Raw genomic sequence first — 15207 nt, 5'->3', positions numbered from 1 at the left:
TCGACTCCCCCACCCCATTCCCCTCAAAATTGCTGGCCTTGTGCCAAAAGTAGAATTGCTTACATTTATGAGGGTGGTGAGTGGTTGAATCAGTGCAGCTCTAGGCTAAAATGTTTTGCAGTGTCCAGTTAGGCCCTTTTTAAATTCCAGATTCATATTAAATTAGTGTTGATAAATTAAGTACCAGTAAATTGACTCTATTGCTTTTACTATAAATTTCAGGACTAATTGATCATCTCGTCAGGTAGCCCCACCATATAAGAAATAAATCATTACTTTAGATTCAGAATGTTGTTTCAAAGCCTCTTTCCAACTGACAGCTCTTGTGGTTATGTAAGCTCTTACGTTTCATCTGTTGCTAAAGATGTGAGCTTGGGGTTGGGGAAAATATACATCAAATGAATTGCTGTTGCTGCTGGTGCTGACGATGATGATGATGGTGACGATGGTAGAGAGGAAGCTGATGATTAAGGTGGGGTTTTATCTAATCCATTCCTTATTTTAAGATTACGTTCATGTTTTATTGTCTTACCTTAAAGTAAAAGGAATCTATTAACACATTCACTCCTACACACACACACACACACACACACTGGCATTCTTATGTAACAGAAATGGGATGATTTTGTAAATGTGAATTTTAATATATTAGCATATCATTAACATTAATCTATTAACAACTTAACATATCATTGAATCAGTTTTTTCATTTATTATTTTTGACACTTACCATGGACTGCCACATTATAAAGCATGAACCAGTGAGAGAGCAACTACAGTTGCTCTGTCTGCTAGAAATAGCAACCAAAGGTCTCTTAAGTCAAACCTATCCATCTTAAATAAAAAGGGAGACATTGGGTGGTGTAGACCTTGATGTATGAAATGATGCACCTTTGATCATTGGTCTACTCAAGGCTGGCCTTGGGCTAAACAACAACAATATCATAAAAATAATGTTAGCTTAATGTATGCAATAATTTGCCATGTTCGAGAGAGTTGTTAGCAAGATTTGAAATCCTGACAATTTATATATTTCAGCTCATTAACTCCTTTAACACACAAATTGGCTCCCGAAACGGGCATTGTTAAAGTTAGTGCTGTTAGCTAATATCAAGCAGACCAGGTGTTATTAACATATTTCTTTTAGTAGCAAACAATCTCCTAACCAAATCAATGTGATGGGCATGGATTTCTTAGTTTGATGATGTTTTTAGTATAAACACATCAGCAGTAAATATATAAAAGAAGAATAATGTTTAAAACATTTATGTGGGAAATTTGATGTGGGTTGTTTCTGACCCCATCTACAGTTGTTTCTGGAGTGAGGAAGAAAGATAGAGTTTACTGAGAGATAGAAGAGGTGGGGGGAAGATTCCCTTTAATGAGAGAGAACTGCTTCAGAGTTTATAATATTATTATTATTATTATTATTATTATTATTATTATTATTACTGGCGAATTGTCAGAATCGTTAGCATGCCAGGTGAAATGCTTAGCGGTATTTTGCCTGTCATTACGTTCTAAGCTCCAATTCTGCCAAGGTCAACTTTGCCTTTCAGGGTCTATAGAATAAATACCAGTTTTGTATTGGAGGTCAAAGTAATCAACTATCCCCCTCTCCCAAAATTTCAGGCCTTGTGCCTCTAGTAGAAAGGATTATTATTATTGTTATTATTATTATTGATATTATTATTGTTATGGGAAAGGTGGTGAGCTGGCAGAATTGGTAACACACTGTTTGAAATGCTTAGCAGTATATTGCCTGTCGCTACGTTCTGAGTTCAAATTTGGCTGAGATCGACTTTGCCTTTTATCCTTTTAGGGTCGATAAATTAAGTACCAGTTGTGTACTGGGGTCAATGTAATCAACTATCTCCCTCTCTCAAAATTGCTGCCCTTGTGGCAAAATTTGAAACCATCATTATTATTATGAGCAGGTGGCAAATAGCCAAATCGTTAGCATGTCAGGCTAAATGCTTAGCAACATTTTGTCCATCTTTATGTTCTGAGTTCAAATTCTACTGAGGTCAACTTTGTCTTTCATCTTTTCAGGGTCAATAAAACAAATAACAGTGGAAACACTGGGGTCGATGTAATCAAGTAATCTCCACCTCCCCCAAATTTCAGGCCTTGTACCTATAGTAGAAAAGATTATTATTATTACTATTATTATGAGACATATTTAGTTGTGTTTATACTGGGATTATAAACCCCTGATATTTTCAGTAAATCAGCTGACCAGTAAAGCAGTTGTTACCTGTAGGATTATTGTTTCTTTCATCAGGCTGTGTGGCTTGACTTGCTAAGTGTTGTGCTGGGGCTCAGCTAGTAATTATTCTGTAATGTACAGTGACAGGTATGAGTTGTAACAACCTTGTACAAGTGATAAAGTTACTATTTCAGTATGAAGGTGGAAAGCTGGCAGAATCGTTGGCACACTGGGTGAAATGCTTAGTGGCATTTCATCTGTATGCATATTCTGAGTTCAAATTCTGCCATGGTCAACTTTGCCTTCCATCCTCTTGGGGTTGATAAAATAAGTACCAGTTGAGAATTGGGGCCAATATAATCAACTTACCCCCTCCCCTGAAATTGCTGGCATTGTGCCAAAATTTGAAATCAATATTATTCAGCATGATTACCAACTTACACCTTCAGTTGTCTCTTCAGTTGCAAATGATGGTGGTGGGACTAAATATCAACCTGAGATGGTAATCAGTTAGTCCTAAAATTGATAGTTGCATTGTCAGTCTTATTGGAAAAACTTTGCTTTCCTGAATACAACATGACTGCTTTGTGACTTACAAGGTATGTCTTAAACATTGAATTTTTTTTTACATATCAATTTTTATTATTATTGTGGCCGGGTTCTAGCCGAGGCCACAACAACAAAGTCCACCCACCACATTTCTTGGTCCAACATCAAAATGCCTGAAGGTCCTGGATACATTCCAAGCCAGTGTCTGCAATCAAGTTGTTGATGAAAATGTGAATGATGTTTTCCTCTTCTTACATCACCGGGAAGTGGGTTCCACAAGATTAATTTGGTTGCTTCCAATTCAGGATACTGTACACAATGGCTGGATAATCGCAGCCGTCTTTGCCTAATCTTCTTGCTAACTTTTGGCAGGTCGCCATTCATTTGTTGTCTGTTGCTGCCATTTCACACCTAGGGCCATTTGTAGCATCCATTTAGCCCGTTGATATTTGCTTTGTCACTCGCCATATTTTCACTGCCATATAACAGCACAGATTCATATATAAAACCATTTGATAAACGTGCTGCATAGTATTTCAAAATAATCCACCAATTTACCAATCACTTATGAATACATAATCTTTAGTCACAATGCATTTAACAGATGCTTTGTGTGTGTTAGTTTTCTCTATTGTTTGTGTCCTTCTACATAGCACTATTGATCAGTATTGATAAGCCATCTCTTAAGTGCTTCTCCAGAATTCATTGTAACCCTTCTCATTTAGTATGTTTTACTTAAGACATTGTTGAATGTATAAGTTTTTTTTTATATTTTCTGTGGGGGGATGGCTTTTATGGCTTGGATGATGTGTCGGTACCTTGTTGTGCCTTGGCCCTGTATAAAACTGTCTAGTTGAAGACTCTCTGTCAAAAAGATGAGATCATTTCTGCAGTTTATTTATTAATATTTTATTTCTCACTTTACTGAGGAATGTTTACTTCTAATGTCTGATGATTCTTTTCTTTTTCAATCTAACTTGATGTTGTAGGAAATAACGGAGTAAGGTGCACCATTTTTACAAATGCACCATTAATAGCAGCAAGACAAGTTTCACCAATGTAAGTTGCGTTGTGATGATGTTGGAAGCTGTTAATACCTGAATTTGTAAATTACAATTCTTTACCTGAGTGTCACAATGTTGGTGTTAAAAGTTATTTCTTTTTTTTTGGTGAAATGAAAGAAAAAAAATTCTGTTCATTCCTGTTACACAATGTATGTGTGTGTGTGTGTGTGTTTTCTTTCTTTCTTTCCTGATAATGTTTCTGTGCTTTGTTCTGTGATTCTTCACAATTCTATCACTGGTTCTGAATTCATTTTACGCTTTGTTACAGTTTGTGGCACCACCTTCATGTTTCTTTTTTTTTCTGTTTTATTTTGTTCTCTTTTCTTATTTTATACATTTCCATTTTGATTTCAACCCCACCAGTGCATTCTGTATGAATATGTTACCAGCAGTGACTGTTGTCTACAATTTCATGTTTATTTTCTCTTCTACAATCTTAGTTTTGTTTTTTTTTGTAAAACAAAAAAACACTTCAAATTGGTGAGATTTGAAAATAATAAATAAAGACCAACATTGTATAGTTCTATTGTTGTTATTGTTCTTGACACTGTTTCTCATTGGTTAATTTCTATCAGCATGGAACGACTGATAATTTTTGAATATTATTTTGTTTCTTTTATTTTTGTCCATCAGTGTACTGCAACTTTTTTTTGTTTTTCATATGATTAAGTTGTCATTTATAAATTTTTCTCCAAGCTTTATTGATGTCAGGTTCTTCTATTTAACTGTTCATATCATTGCTGAATCTACAGTAAAGACATTTATGTGGAGAGGACTATTAACTAGCTTAAATGTGTAACCTTACTCCTTGGGCATAAACTGTTCATTTAAGGGAAGTTAATAATAATGGGATGATGACATTAATAACAACAATAAAGATAATAGTTGTAGTAGTAGTAATAATAATAATAATAATAATAATAATAAATCATAGTAATGATTATAACAATAATTGTAATAATAATAATGGCAATGATAATTTCTTATATAAGCATGATATATAATGATAATATATTGATATTTTTGCATAAGCATGATTATTGTACTGAAGCCTTCCAATATATATGTATGTATGTATGTTATTTTTGAAATTTGTTTTTTCTGTAGTTTAGGTTGTTCATTTGTGTTGATTGAATGTAAAATGAATATCTGTTTTCAGTTAATTCCTGCTTTTTGAGTTCTAAACCATTTCTGTAAAGTATAATGTAATATTCAGCGAAACCCTGTCCAACCTTGCCATATATATTAGGACACAGCATGGAAGGCGGACGTTAAATGATGATGATGATGATGATGATGATACTAATTTGGTGCAGTTAGATGCTTATGTATGAAACACTGCTAAATAACTGTAGCTCTGTCCTCTCCTCGACCATTTAGCACTCAGTTTACTCCAACAAGTGAAATGCTTATTTATTCCCATCGTTTTCAATTAATCATGCAATGTCTTGTAGCTTCAAGATTTCAATAATGTCATTGTTTATTTTTAGAATGGCGTTGTAGGGTAGGTGTAAGAGGCTTGATATGGCCAATTTAAATGCTAAAAGTTTCGAACCACTACCTAGGACATTGGCAGTAGTGACAACAGCTTGGGAATCATTCAGTTTGTAATGTTTCCAATGTAAGCATTGCTGTCAAATGTGAAAGAAACTTTGGTCACATTTATTAAGAAACTACATTCAACAATCTGTCGGCTGGAATTGAACTCCAGCTTTTGACTTTTGCCAAGTATGGAGGCTGTTTAATGTTTATTTTACAGAATATTAAGGTGACAGGGTTAAAAAATGCTAATTGGGGTTCTTTATAGTGCATTGTTTTGTTTTAGATAATGGCTGTACACACACACACACACACACACACACACACACACACACGTGCGTGTGTATATGACATGAAACTTGAGTAGGACTAGTTTGCACTGTTATATGAAACCTTGATTTTAAACAAAATAAGAAAGGTTTTCCTCTTAAAACTACTGACCTCTTCATATGACCTCTTCATATGTTGCAGCAGAAAATAATTTTCAGGCTATATCCTGTCATCTTGTTATTGTCTGTCTGTGTGTCTGCTGAACCAGATGATGACTTCTCATTCTGACATCTGTACTTTGATACATAATTTGTAAATAAATGGCAAAGCTTTTAGATCTTGGTCGTCGTACTTAGAGTTATGAGGAAAGCTGATACTTACCCAGACTCGAAATGACATTTTTGTCATTCTGTGGTGGTTCATTTTGTAGGATTTAAATTGGTCCAATCCAACCACCACAAAGACAAGGTTGTTGTAGACTCAGTCATATTGACATGTCTTTGGTTGCAGAGATTCCTCCACCACCACCACCACCACCACCACCTCTTATATGAAGTAATATTCATATTTAAAGGATCTTTTATCAGTTTTGGTGTGGCTGTGTGAATGAGAAGCTTACTTCCCAACCATGTGGTCTACGGTTCAGTTCCACTGTGCAGCTTCTTAAGCACAAGTGTCTTTTACTATAGCCTCGGGTTGATCAAATCTTTGTAGATTTAGTTGCTGGAAACTGAAAGAAGCCTGGAGGTGTGTATTTGTCCTCCCTACCCTTCACTACTTAGTAATTGGTTTGTTTATATCCCTGGAACTTAGTAGTTCAGCAAAATATTTAATAAAATAGGTATCAGGCTTAAAAATAAGTACTGCAGTTGACTTGTTTGACTAAACTGTTCAAGACTATGTCCCAGCATGGCCACAGTCCAAAGACTAAAACAAGTAAAAGATAAAAATTCATATGTATTTATTTGTGTGTGTGTGTGTGTGTGTGTGTGTGCCCTTGTCTAGACATGATGCAATAGTTGTAATAGCTGTAAATGAGCATCACCATCATATAAGCAAGGTTGTTTGTTTTCTATCTTCTGTAGAAAGCGTGTGGATATGGGAAAATATCACCTTGCTTGGAAACAGGTGGAGGTGGCCACCATGAAGGGTATCATCCAGCTGTTGGAATATTGTCTTAGCAAATTCTTTTTTGATAAATGCAAGCACAGAAAAGTGGATGTTAAATGACGATAATGTTGATGGCATCAGTATATCTTACACCATTAGTGTTCTAAATCAATTAGTTGTTTACTGATTTAAAATGCTGGAATGTTAAACCTTAGGCAAAACATGCTGATACTCCAATGTCCCCACCAAGTTTTAGTGGTCTGTGTGCACCAAATTTTCTTCCCTTGTGACAAAAATTTGAGTGCATTGACCATGTAATAAATATAGTTATTAATTACTACATAATTTTGACAATTAACTTTTTGTGCATGTATTAATTTAACAAGTGCACTTTCGTTATTTTGTGTATGCTGGCTACAAAATATTGCATTCACAAGTGCACAGCTTAGAAGGAACATTGCATGTCCTATATGAATATATATACATAATACACCATTAGTATGATAAATGCTAGTCTTTAACAAAGATGAAATGGTAGATTTGGATGTGGAGAGAAATTTATGGTTTTCATTTTCAGATGAAATTTGATGTATAGTTCTGAAGATATGTGAGAGATATGATTCTTTGTTTCTGATTATGTAAAGTACTTTTTTCCTCCTACATAGGATATAAGACGAGGGGTTTATTCAGTAAAAGTGTGAATTTGTACAGTTAATTAGGGATGAGAAGAGGAGTATGTTTAAATGTTAGAAATGAGTAAAATGCTAAAATCATAGAATTGAAAATAAGATGAGAATTTACAATTAGATGGATAGGAAATTCATTCATTACTTTGAGGTTTTAAACATAACTAAGGATGTCATTCCTGAATAGGATTTTATTTATACAGATAGATTTGAAGCATTTCTGTTTTATGCTCTGTTAAATAGCTGAGGCTTCAGATGACATCCTGCAACACAGTTCTTGCTTCTGGAAAAGACTGTATCACATAAAGGAGTAGTGGAGAGAGTACATACATAACTTTATTATTGAGCTCTCTGGCAATTAGCACCATATTTGATTATCTAAGTAGAATTTATTCTAACCAAGTGACTAATTGTTCCTCTGTAGTTTTTATTTTATTTTAATGACTCCAGCATTACTAAAAGACAAAGTCAGTTTCAGCTGGGTTTCATCTTTGTCAAATGAGGCATTGGGTGGACTATCGATTCTTACATATGTATAAAGCCTAAGACTCATGGCATAGCATGTAGGAAATGGTAAGTTCTCAATGGCATTAGGTATGTTCTTGAAGTTGTTCCAACTGGGATTTGAAACCAGGTCTACATAAGATATAATATGACTCTCTATCTACTGACCATTCCATCTCAAACTCTACAGTCTATTCTAAAGTTATGCTGTTTTTCTCTTTTTTTTTTCGCAGTTCTTCCAGCGTGGTGCCTTCTCGTAGCTTGAGACAATATTCATCATATGGGCCACTACTTCGTCATTCTTCAGTTGGAAAATCAGCGACACTCCCACCAAATACTCGTCCTTGAAATACTTCATGTCCCCACCAACCTCAGCTCTTCCTAAACGACTCTCCCTCTCCACCACCACCACCACAACCGCCACCTCTACATCTTGATCTTCATTAATACTCACTCTCTTCTTTCTCTTGTGTGTAGAAGCTGAGCTCTGAGCTTCTTTCTCTGTCATGGCAATCATTTCAAATGGGCATACATAAATACATACACATACATACATGTGCGTGTATATATATATATATATATATATATATAATGTGCATATATAAACAAAAGACTTCTATGAATAAATCAATAAGAGGACTAAATCCCACCCCTCCCGACACCCTGTCCACTTACTCAATAATGTCTGCTACCAGACAAACCAATAAACCATTTTTACTACTATTACTCCTACTACTACTACTATAATAATGATAATTTTCACTAGATTCCAGCACATTCTTCCCTCTTTCTTGTAACGGCCTCTATATTTAAGCTTTTCTCAATAACTGCTCTCTGTCTTTCTCTCCCTCCCTCTTTCTCTCTCTCTCTTTTTCTCCTCTCTCTCGCATCGTTAATTCACTCTAACTCTGCCACCACCACCACCACCACCACGACACAAACAGCCCTTCAAAACAACCACAAACATCATAGAAAAATTCCCCCTTCTCCACCAACCTCTTTTTAAAAAACAAAAAAAAAACAAAAACAAAAACAAAACAAAAAACAACACAATTTACTAATTAACAATATCGATAATTGTGACAATACGAATCTAAATGATGATGTTGATAATGATGGTGATGATATTAATATAAATAAAAAGAAAATTATAAAAATTAGCAAGGTTGTTTTCTTATTTTTATAAGCATGGAAATATAAAGACATTTTTACTTTTCAGTTAAGTGGTTAAGAAGTTCACTTTTTAACCATGTGGTTTCAGGTTCAGTCCCACTATGTGACACCTTGCTCAAGTGTCTTCTACTATAGCTCTGGCTGACCAATGCTTTGGGAGTGAGTTTGGAAAACAGAAATTGTGTGGGTACTCATTGTGTGTGTGTGTGTGTGTATTATATATTTATTCTCTCTGTTTATTTTCTTGTGTTTCTTTTTGTTGAAGAGCCTAGGCTCGAAACGTAAAAGACTTTCTCACCTTCCCGAGCATTAAACTAATATACTTTTTTACTTGTTTCAGTCATTTGACTGCAGCCATGCTGGAGCACCGCCTTTATGTCTACTTGTTGTTTATACACTTGTCTTCATCTTTTATTTTTCTGTAAATTTCAACTATATATCTATATATATATATATATATATATATATCACAATCAAGGAACGGCCATAATAGGCCATTCACCCACTAGAAATAACAGCCAAAAAGCTTCAACCGCAAAATAACATTAATTCCGTAAATCAGGAGAAAATAAAAAAATTTTTTTTTAATTTTTTAGTTTTTTAAGTTTTTTAATTTTCTCCTGATTTACGGAATTAATGTTATTTTGCGGTTGAAGCTTTTTGGCTGTTATTTCTAGTGGGTGAATGGCCTATTATGGCCGTTCCTTGATTGTGATATTGAACTTAAAAATGGTTTATGACTATTTAATTTTTTCCCACTAGGCCGCTGGGGGCAAAAGAATTCTACAAAATTTTTTTTGCCTCCCTATATTGATTAATTATATATATATATATATATATATATAATGTATTGTTCTTTTACTTGTTTCAGTCATTTGACTGCAGCCATGCTGGAGCACCACCTTAAAGTCTGTGTGTGTATGTGTATATATATATATATATATATATATATATAATCTGTTTTATTAATATTTAGCAGAAGCAGCAGAGTGACTCAAGGTTTCATGCATTGGTACTTACCAAACATGCCAACGCATGAAACTTTCGCACTTTGAGTTACTCTGTTGTTTCTGCTAAATATTAATAAAAAATATCAGGAGTGGCTGTGTGGTAAGTAGCTTGCTAACCAACCACATGGTTCCGGGTTCAGTCCCACTGCATGGCATCTTGGGCAAGTGTCTTCTGCTATAGCCCCGGGCCGACCAATGCCTTGTGAGTGGATTTGGTAGACGGAAACTGAAAGAAGCCTGTCGTATATATGTATATATATATATATATATATATGTATGTGTGTGTGTTTGTGTTTGTCCCCCTAGCATTGCTTGACAACCGATGCTGGTGTGTTTACGTCCCCGTCACTTAGCGGTTCGGCAAAAGAGACCGATAGAATAAGTACTGGCCTTACAAAGAATAAGTCCCGGGGTCGATTCACTCGACTAAAGGCGGTGCTCCAGCATGGCCGCAGTCAAATGACTGAAACAAGTAAAAGAGTAATATACTCACATTTTGAGTTCTATTTTTCCTGTTTGCACCAACAACCTATATATATGTGTGTGTGCGTGTGTGTGTTGCTGTGTGGTAAGAAGCTTGCTTCCGGTTGAACTGAGAGGACGCCTCGCTCTGAGCTCCGTCCTCAAAAGAAAAAAAGAACAAAAACTGTTCTTCACGCACCTGTTGAAGTCGTCACGCTGGTATGCAGCTGACGAAAGTTGAACTGAAAGACGCTGTAAGGTAAGACTTTTTGCTTTTTGAGTCCGGTAGGATTTGTTGTCTGATGGTTTTAACTTTTTTGAACAGGCAGGGAGTCCTTACTGGATTCGAAGCTTTTTGTCTGCCTTGCGATGGAGACGTGTGTGTTGTCTCACATAATTGTGAGAAATTGTATTTGAAAATGTTTGTGCCCACGTGGATTAAAAGATTTGGCCAGGAGTACCTTTCAGCCGAAAATTTATTTCTTTGCCTGGATTTGAACTCTCTTTTCACAGCTATCATTTATTTAAAAAAAAAAGAACTTTATTTGAACTGTTATTTTTATTTTTTCTTCCCTTCTGTTGTGTCTTCTTTCTTTTTCGGTGTATCTTTCTTTATTTGAAAACGTATTGACGAATTATATTTGAACTTATTATTTAAAAAAAAAAATGGCAAAGGAAATATTAGTGTGGGAATTAACACCTCCCAAATCATGGCTAAAAGAGCTCGAAAGGAAGACGGTGCTGTTGAGGACTTATTCAAAGTCGCTCGATACCATAACCGTCTTCCCGAAAGCCACAATTTTGAAAGAGCTGGCAGAATACATGCCAGCTATTAAATTTATTTCACGGGAGTCAAATTTGCAACGGTCTGGTTGCTATTTGACTCCCCCAAAGAAGCTTGCGATTTTGCAAGCCGGCCCCTCGAGGGGAAGGAAATAATGTTTCTTCCCAGTCATTGTGGTAAGAGGTTGACGAGGGCTTGGGTTTGCGGCTTGCCACCCGGAATTGAGCCCGAGTGGATAGAGGACTCTATCCGCCGGGGTCTGGGTGGTAGCAGTACCAAGCTGCTCAACGTAAAAATTTTGCCTGCGGCTGATTGGGAGGGGTCAAAAGCTGTGTTGACCCTATGGACCCAATCAGCCGAAATTGTGGTTTTCCCAGATTCTTTGAGGATGGCCGGGTCTAGGTATCCGGTGATGCTCGAGGGACGCCCCCCCCCAAGTGTCACCTGTGCCTGGAGACCGGTCACATCAAGAAAAACTGCCCCAAGGACCAAAATAGGATCCTGGAGCAGTTAACAGAGGAACCACTCCCTTCTCCCTCAATGGAGGGAGAGAAGGAGGAGGATGTCGAGGAGGTGGGAACCTCCTCGAAAAACGAAAGCGAAAGGTGGGCAACATGCTTGCCCACCGAAGAAACCTAGAGCTGCAGGAGAAAAGGAGGACCTGCTGGACACAGCAAGGGAACACCACCCTCCCGCAGCCCAAGGAAAAAAAAGAAAAAGAAAAACGGGACATTGCCGGCGGGTTGTTACACGCTGCCAGCGTGTCCCGATTCTCCTTTGGCGGGTGTGCTGCTGGAGGAGGAATTTTTGGTCCTCTTCCACAAGGGAGGAACCTTGCAAAATGAAATCAAAAAAATTGAAAGGAAGTGCCGGTGGGAGGGGCTTCTGTCCTACACGGAGGACCCTGAGTGGCCTTCGCAGGTGGCTGCGGAGGTCATATGGGAGAACGATCTGTGCAGGATAACGAACTCCTTCCCGTATGACTCCTTCAGATTTATGTTGAAATCTTTAAGTTCGGAACGGACCAGGTGCTTCGATGAAGCGAGGAGCCTGGCCGGGCGGAAAATTGAAGAGGTGTATTACTTCAAAAAGAGACTAAAAATGTAAAAAGTGAGAGGATTATTGCCTCGTGTTTGTGTTTTATTTTTGATTTTGAACTGTGTAAGAGGTTTATTGCCTCATTGTTTTTTTTTTTTTAAAAGAAAAAATGAACAATTTTTTAGAGAAGCGAAAGTCGGCGGGCGCTTTTCGTCTTCTCCCATCCTTATCATCCATATATCATCATCATTCATCCCATTAATGTCTCTGTCTAGCCCTCAAGCTTCTCTCTGTGTGCTGCCCTTGTGGCAAATTTAATGAAATAAAGAAGCTTGCTTCCCAATCACATGGTTCCGGGTTCACTCTCACTGCATGGCACCTTGGGCAAGTGACTTCTATTATAGCCTTGTGAGTGGATTTGGTAGATAGAAACTGAAAGAAGCCCGTCGTATATATATGTTTGTCTCCCCAACATCACTTGACAACCGATGCTGGTGTGTTTACGTCTCCGTAACTTAGCGGTTCAGCAAGAGAGGCCGATAGAATAAGTACTAGGCTTACAAAGAATAAGTCCTGGGGTCGATTTGCTCGACTAAAGGCGGTGCTCCAGCATGGCCGCAGTCAAATGACTGAAACAAATAAAAGAAATTCCAAGGATTACCTCCAGATTGTAATTATATTCTTTCATGAAATGTATTCCTTCGTAACATATTGCATATTTAATAAGCCATAGGTTATATCATGCTGATGATTTTAAAAAAGACTGAAATAGTCTATACCTCATCATCATCATCATCACCGACTAGAAATTTTAAGAATTTCATAGTAAATAAGCATGTAAATAAATAAATATGCAAATTTTGGGCATCTTCACCCTTATAATTTCTTGCTTTCTCATTCATAGTCCTTATCCTGCCTGGTATTATGCAGAAATAATTTCCCTTGTAATAACTGCCACCACTTGTTAAGCCACGTGAATATGAGTGTGTGTGTGTGTGTGTGCAAGAGAAGTTTGCTCCCCAATCATTGTGGTCTGAGGTTCAGTCCCATCCGCAGCACCTTAGGGAAGTGTCTTCTGCTATAGCCCTGGGCTGACCAAAGCATTGTCAATGGATTTGGTAGACGGAAACTAAAAGAAACCCATCTTGTATGGTGTAAGCTACATCTTCGCATCTAACAACAAATCTAGCTGCTACCATTCTTGTGGGGGAATGGCAGAGGAAATATACAAATTTGGGCGAGTAGCCAAACTTTCTGCGAACAAACCATAAAAGTATCCTGAATATGGTAACAGAAACCGTTGACAGAATTTGTCAAAGACTTCTAACAGATTCACAAATGCGATGAACCGATGTACGAGCTACGGCGGTACATATTCTAAAATTGGAACGATAGCATGATAGAAGATTAGCATGGCCCCTGCACAAGGATGACACGCAAATTCGTGAAGCGTTCCATATTTTCTTAATTTAACGGCGGTGCATCAGCATGGCCGCAGCTCTGAGCTGAAAATAGAAGAGAGAGAAAAGATCCTGATTTTGCTTCCTGAACTTCTGAAGCAACCTCACATCGAAGGTCATGTCGACTACATTGCGACTCTGGCATGAGGCTTTCTGATAGTGATTGGATTGGTTATATGAATATATTTCTTTCGATTCATACTTTCAGTTAAAAACTCCAATAAGCAGCAAGGTTTTTATTGTTTTTCTGTGGATGTGTGTGTTTATGTGTTTGTACATGGGTACGAATACAATTACTTATTTCTTATCGTTCTTTGTTATTTAATATCATTCTGGTGTTTCTAAACCTATGCTTTGTGATTTGAATTACAATTTAGTTTACTTCGGAGTATGCGCGTGTGCTTGTGCCATTATTTGATATTCGATATCTTTTTCAAATAGGATTTTTTGAATATTTGCTTTAAGCCCAATAAAAATGATTTGTAGAATAAGTTATAAATTGAGAATGTTTCACTCTAATCTTCTTTTCATCTGCATCTTTATCTGAAGTGAACATGCAATAAAGCACTCAAATTGATTTATTCGCTTCCACGAAAGCTTTGACAATAAAACGACAGAGGAAACAACGAAGACATTTTTTTACTATCTAGGCCCGTTACATATGTATCTTGTGGACTCACAAGTCGTTAAATACTAATATCTTGCAACCGGAGATGTTTTAGTGTATTTGGTGGTCATATAGGTGGAAATATTTCTATTTTATTTAAGAGGAAGTAGAATAGTTCTACTCACAGTATTTGGGTCGCCTCAGACTTGTGAGAATGACGCAACTGATGTTCAATTTGAAGTTTCAGGAAGATGATATCTGAGAAAGATGTGAGCAGGGAGAAAGTAATAGGGGCATTGAATTGAAATTACGAGCTAAAAGTCTGGGTGAAATATTTTGTATAAGGATTGGGCTTTTTGTTACGATAGATAGAGAAGGCAAGAACAAGTCTGGAGAATATATCGAGAGTGTTCAGGCAGAGGTGGTAACCAATTCACTTGTTCCGGAGATTAGTAAAATAACGACAGAAAAAGAGTTGGAAGGTAGCCAGTGCAGTCTTTACTTTTTGGCGAAGTTAAAATAGTGTAAAGTAGACTGTGTTAGATTTTCGCAAACTTACTTAATTCGCGCCCTAAGGAATATAAGCTATCGGCGACTTACCTCCACTGGTTTCGATTCCGGGCTGTCTTTCATCTCCTAAGTCTTGTTGGTTTTGAATTGTCATCGATGGTTCTTTAACCTTGCTATTTTTTTCTAGGTAGGGATGTTGGCCCTTAGCATACCCTAGGGAAGAGATGGCTCA

At 36.9% G+C, this 15207-nt stretch overlaps 1 protein-coding gene and 1 non-coding gene across 6 annotated transcripts in view; both read left to right on the top strand.

The window, feature by feature from the left end:
* LOC115215193 (rho-associated protein kinase 2) overlaps positions 1-9091 on the top strand; it is a 217590-nt gene extending 208499 nt beyond the window's left edge. For 3 of the 5 annotated variants that reach the window (XM_029784383.2, XM_029784382.2, XM_029784384.2), the window contains exon 35: positions 8165-9003. In XM_029784383.2, the coding sequence (XP_029640243.1) occupies positions 8165-8279 (115 nt within the window). In that variant the 3' untranslated portion in view covers positions 8280-9003. Of the gene's footprint in view, positions 1-222; positions 473-3747; positions 3818-8164 lie in introns of all 5 variants that reach the window. The other 2 variants (XR_003881955.2, XR_003881956.2) reach the window with 2 other exon arrangements.
* A 4660-nt stretch (positions 9092-13751) lies between these two features.
* On the top strand, positions 13752-13862 carry LOC115215271. Its single transcript, XR_003881972.1, has one exon. It is a non-coding gene; the product is annotated as a U6 spliceosomal RNA (small nuclear RNA).
* The last annotated feature ends 1345 nt before the right edge of the window (positions 13863-15207 follow it).

Source organism: Octopus sinensis, linkage group LG8, assembly GCF_006345805.1.
Source record: "Octopus sinensis linkage group LG8, ASM634580v1, whole genome shotgun sequence".
NCBI lineage: Eukaryota > Metazoa > Mollusca > Cephalopoda > Octopoda > Octopodidae > Octopus > Octopus sinensis.
This window is presented reverse-complemented; position numbering and strand designations above follow the sequence as displayed.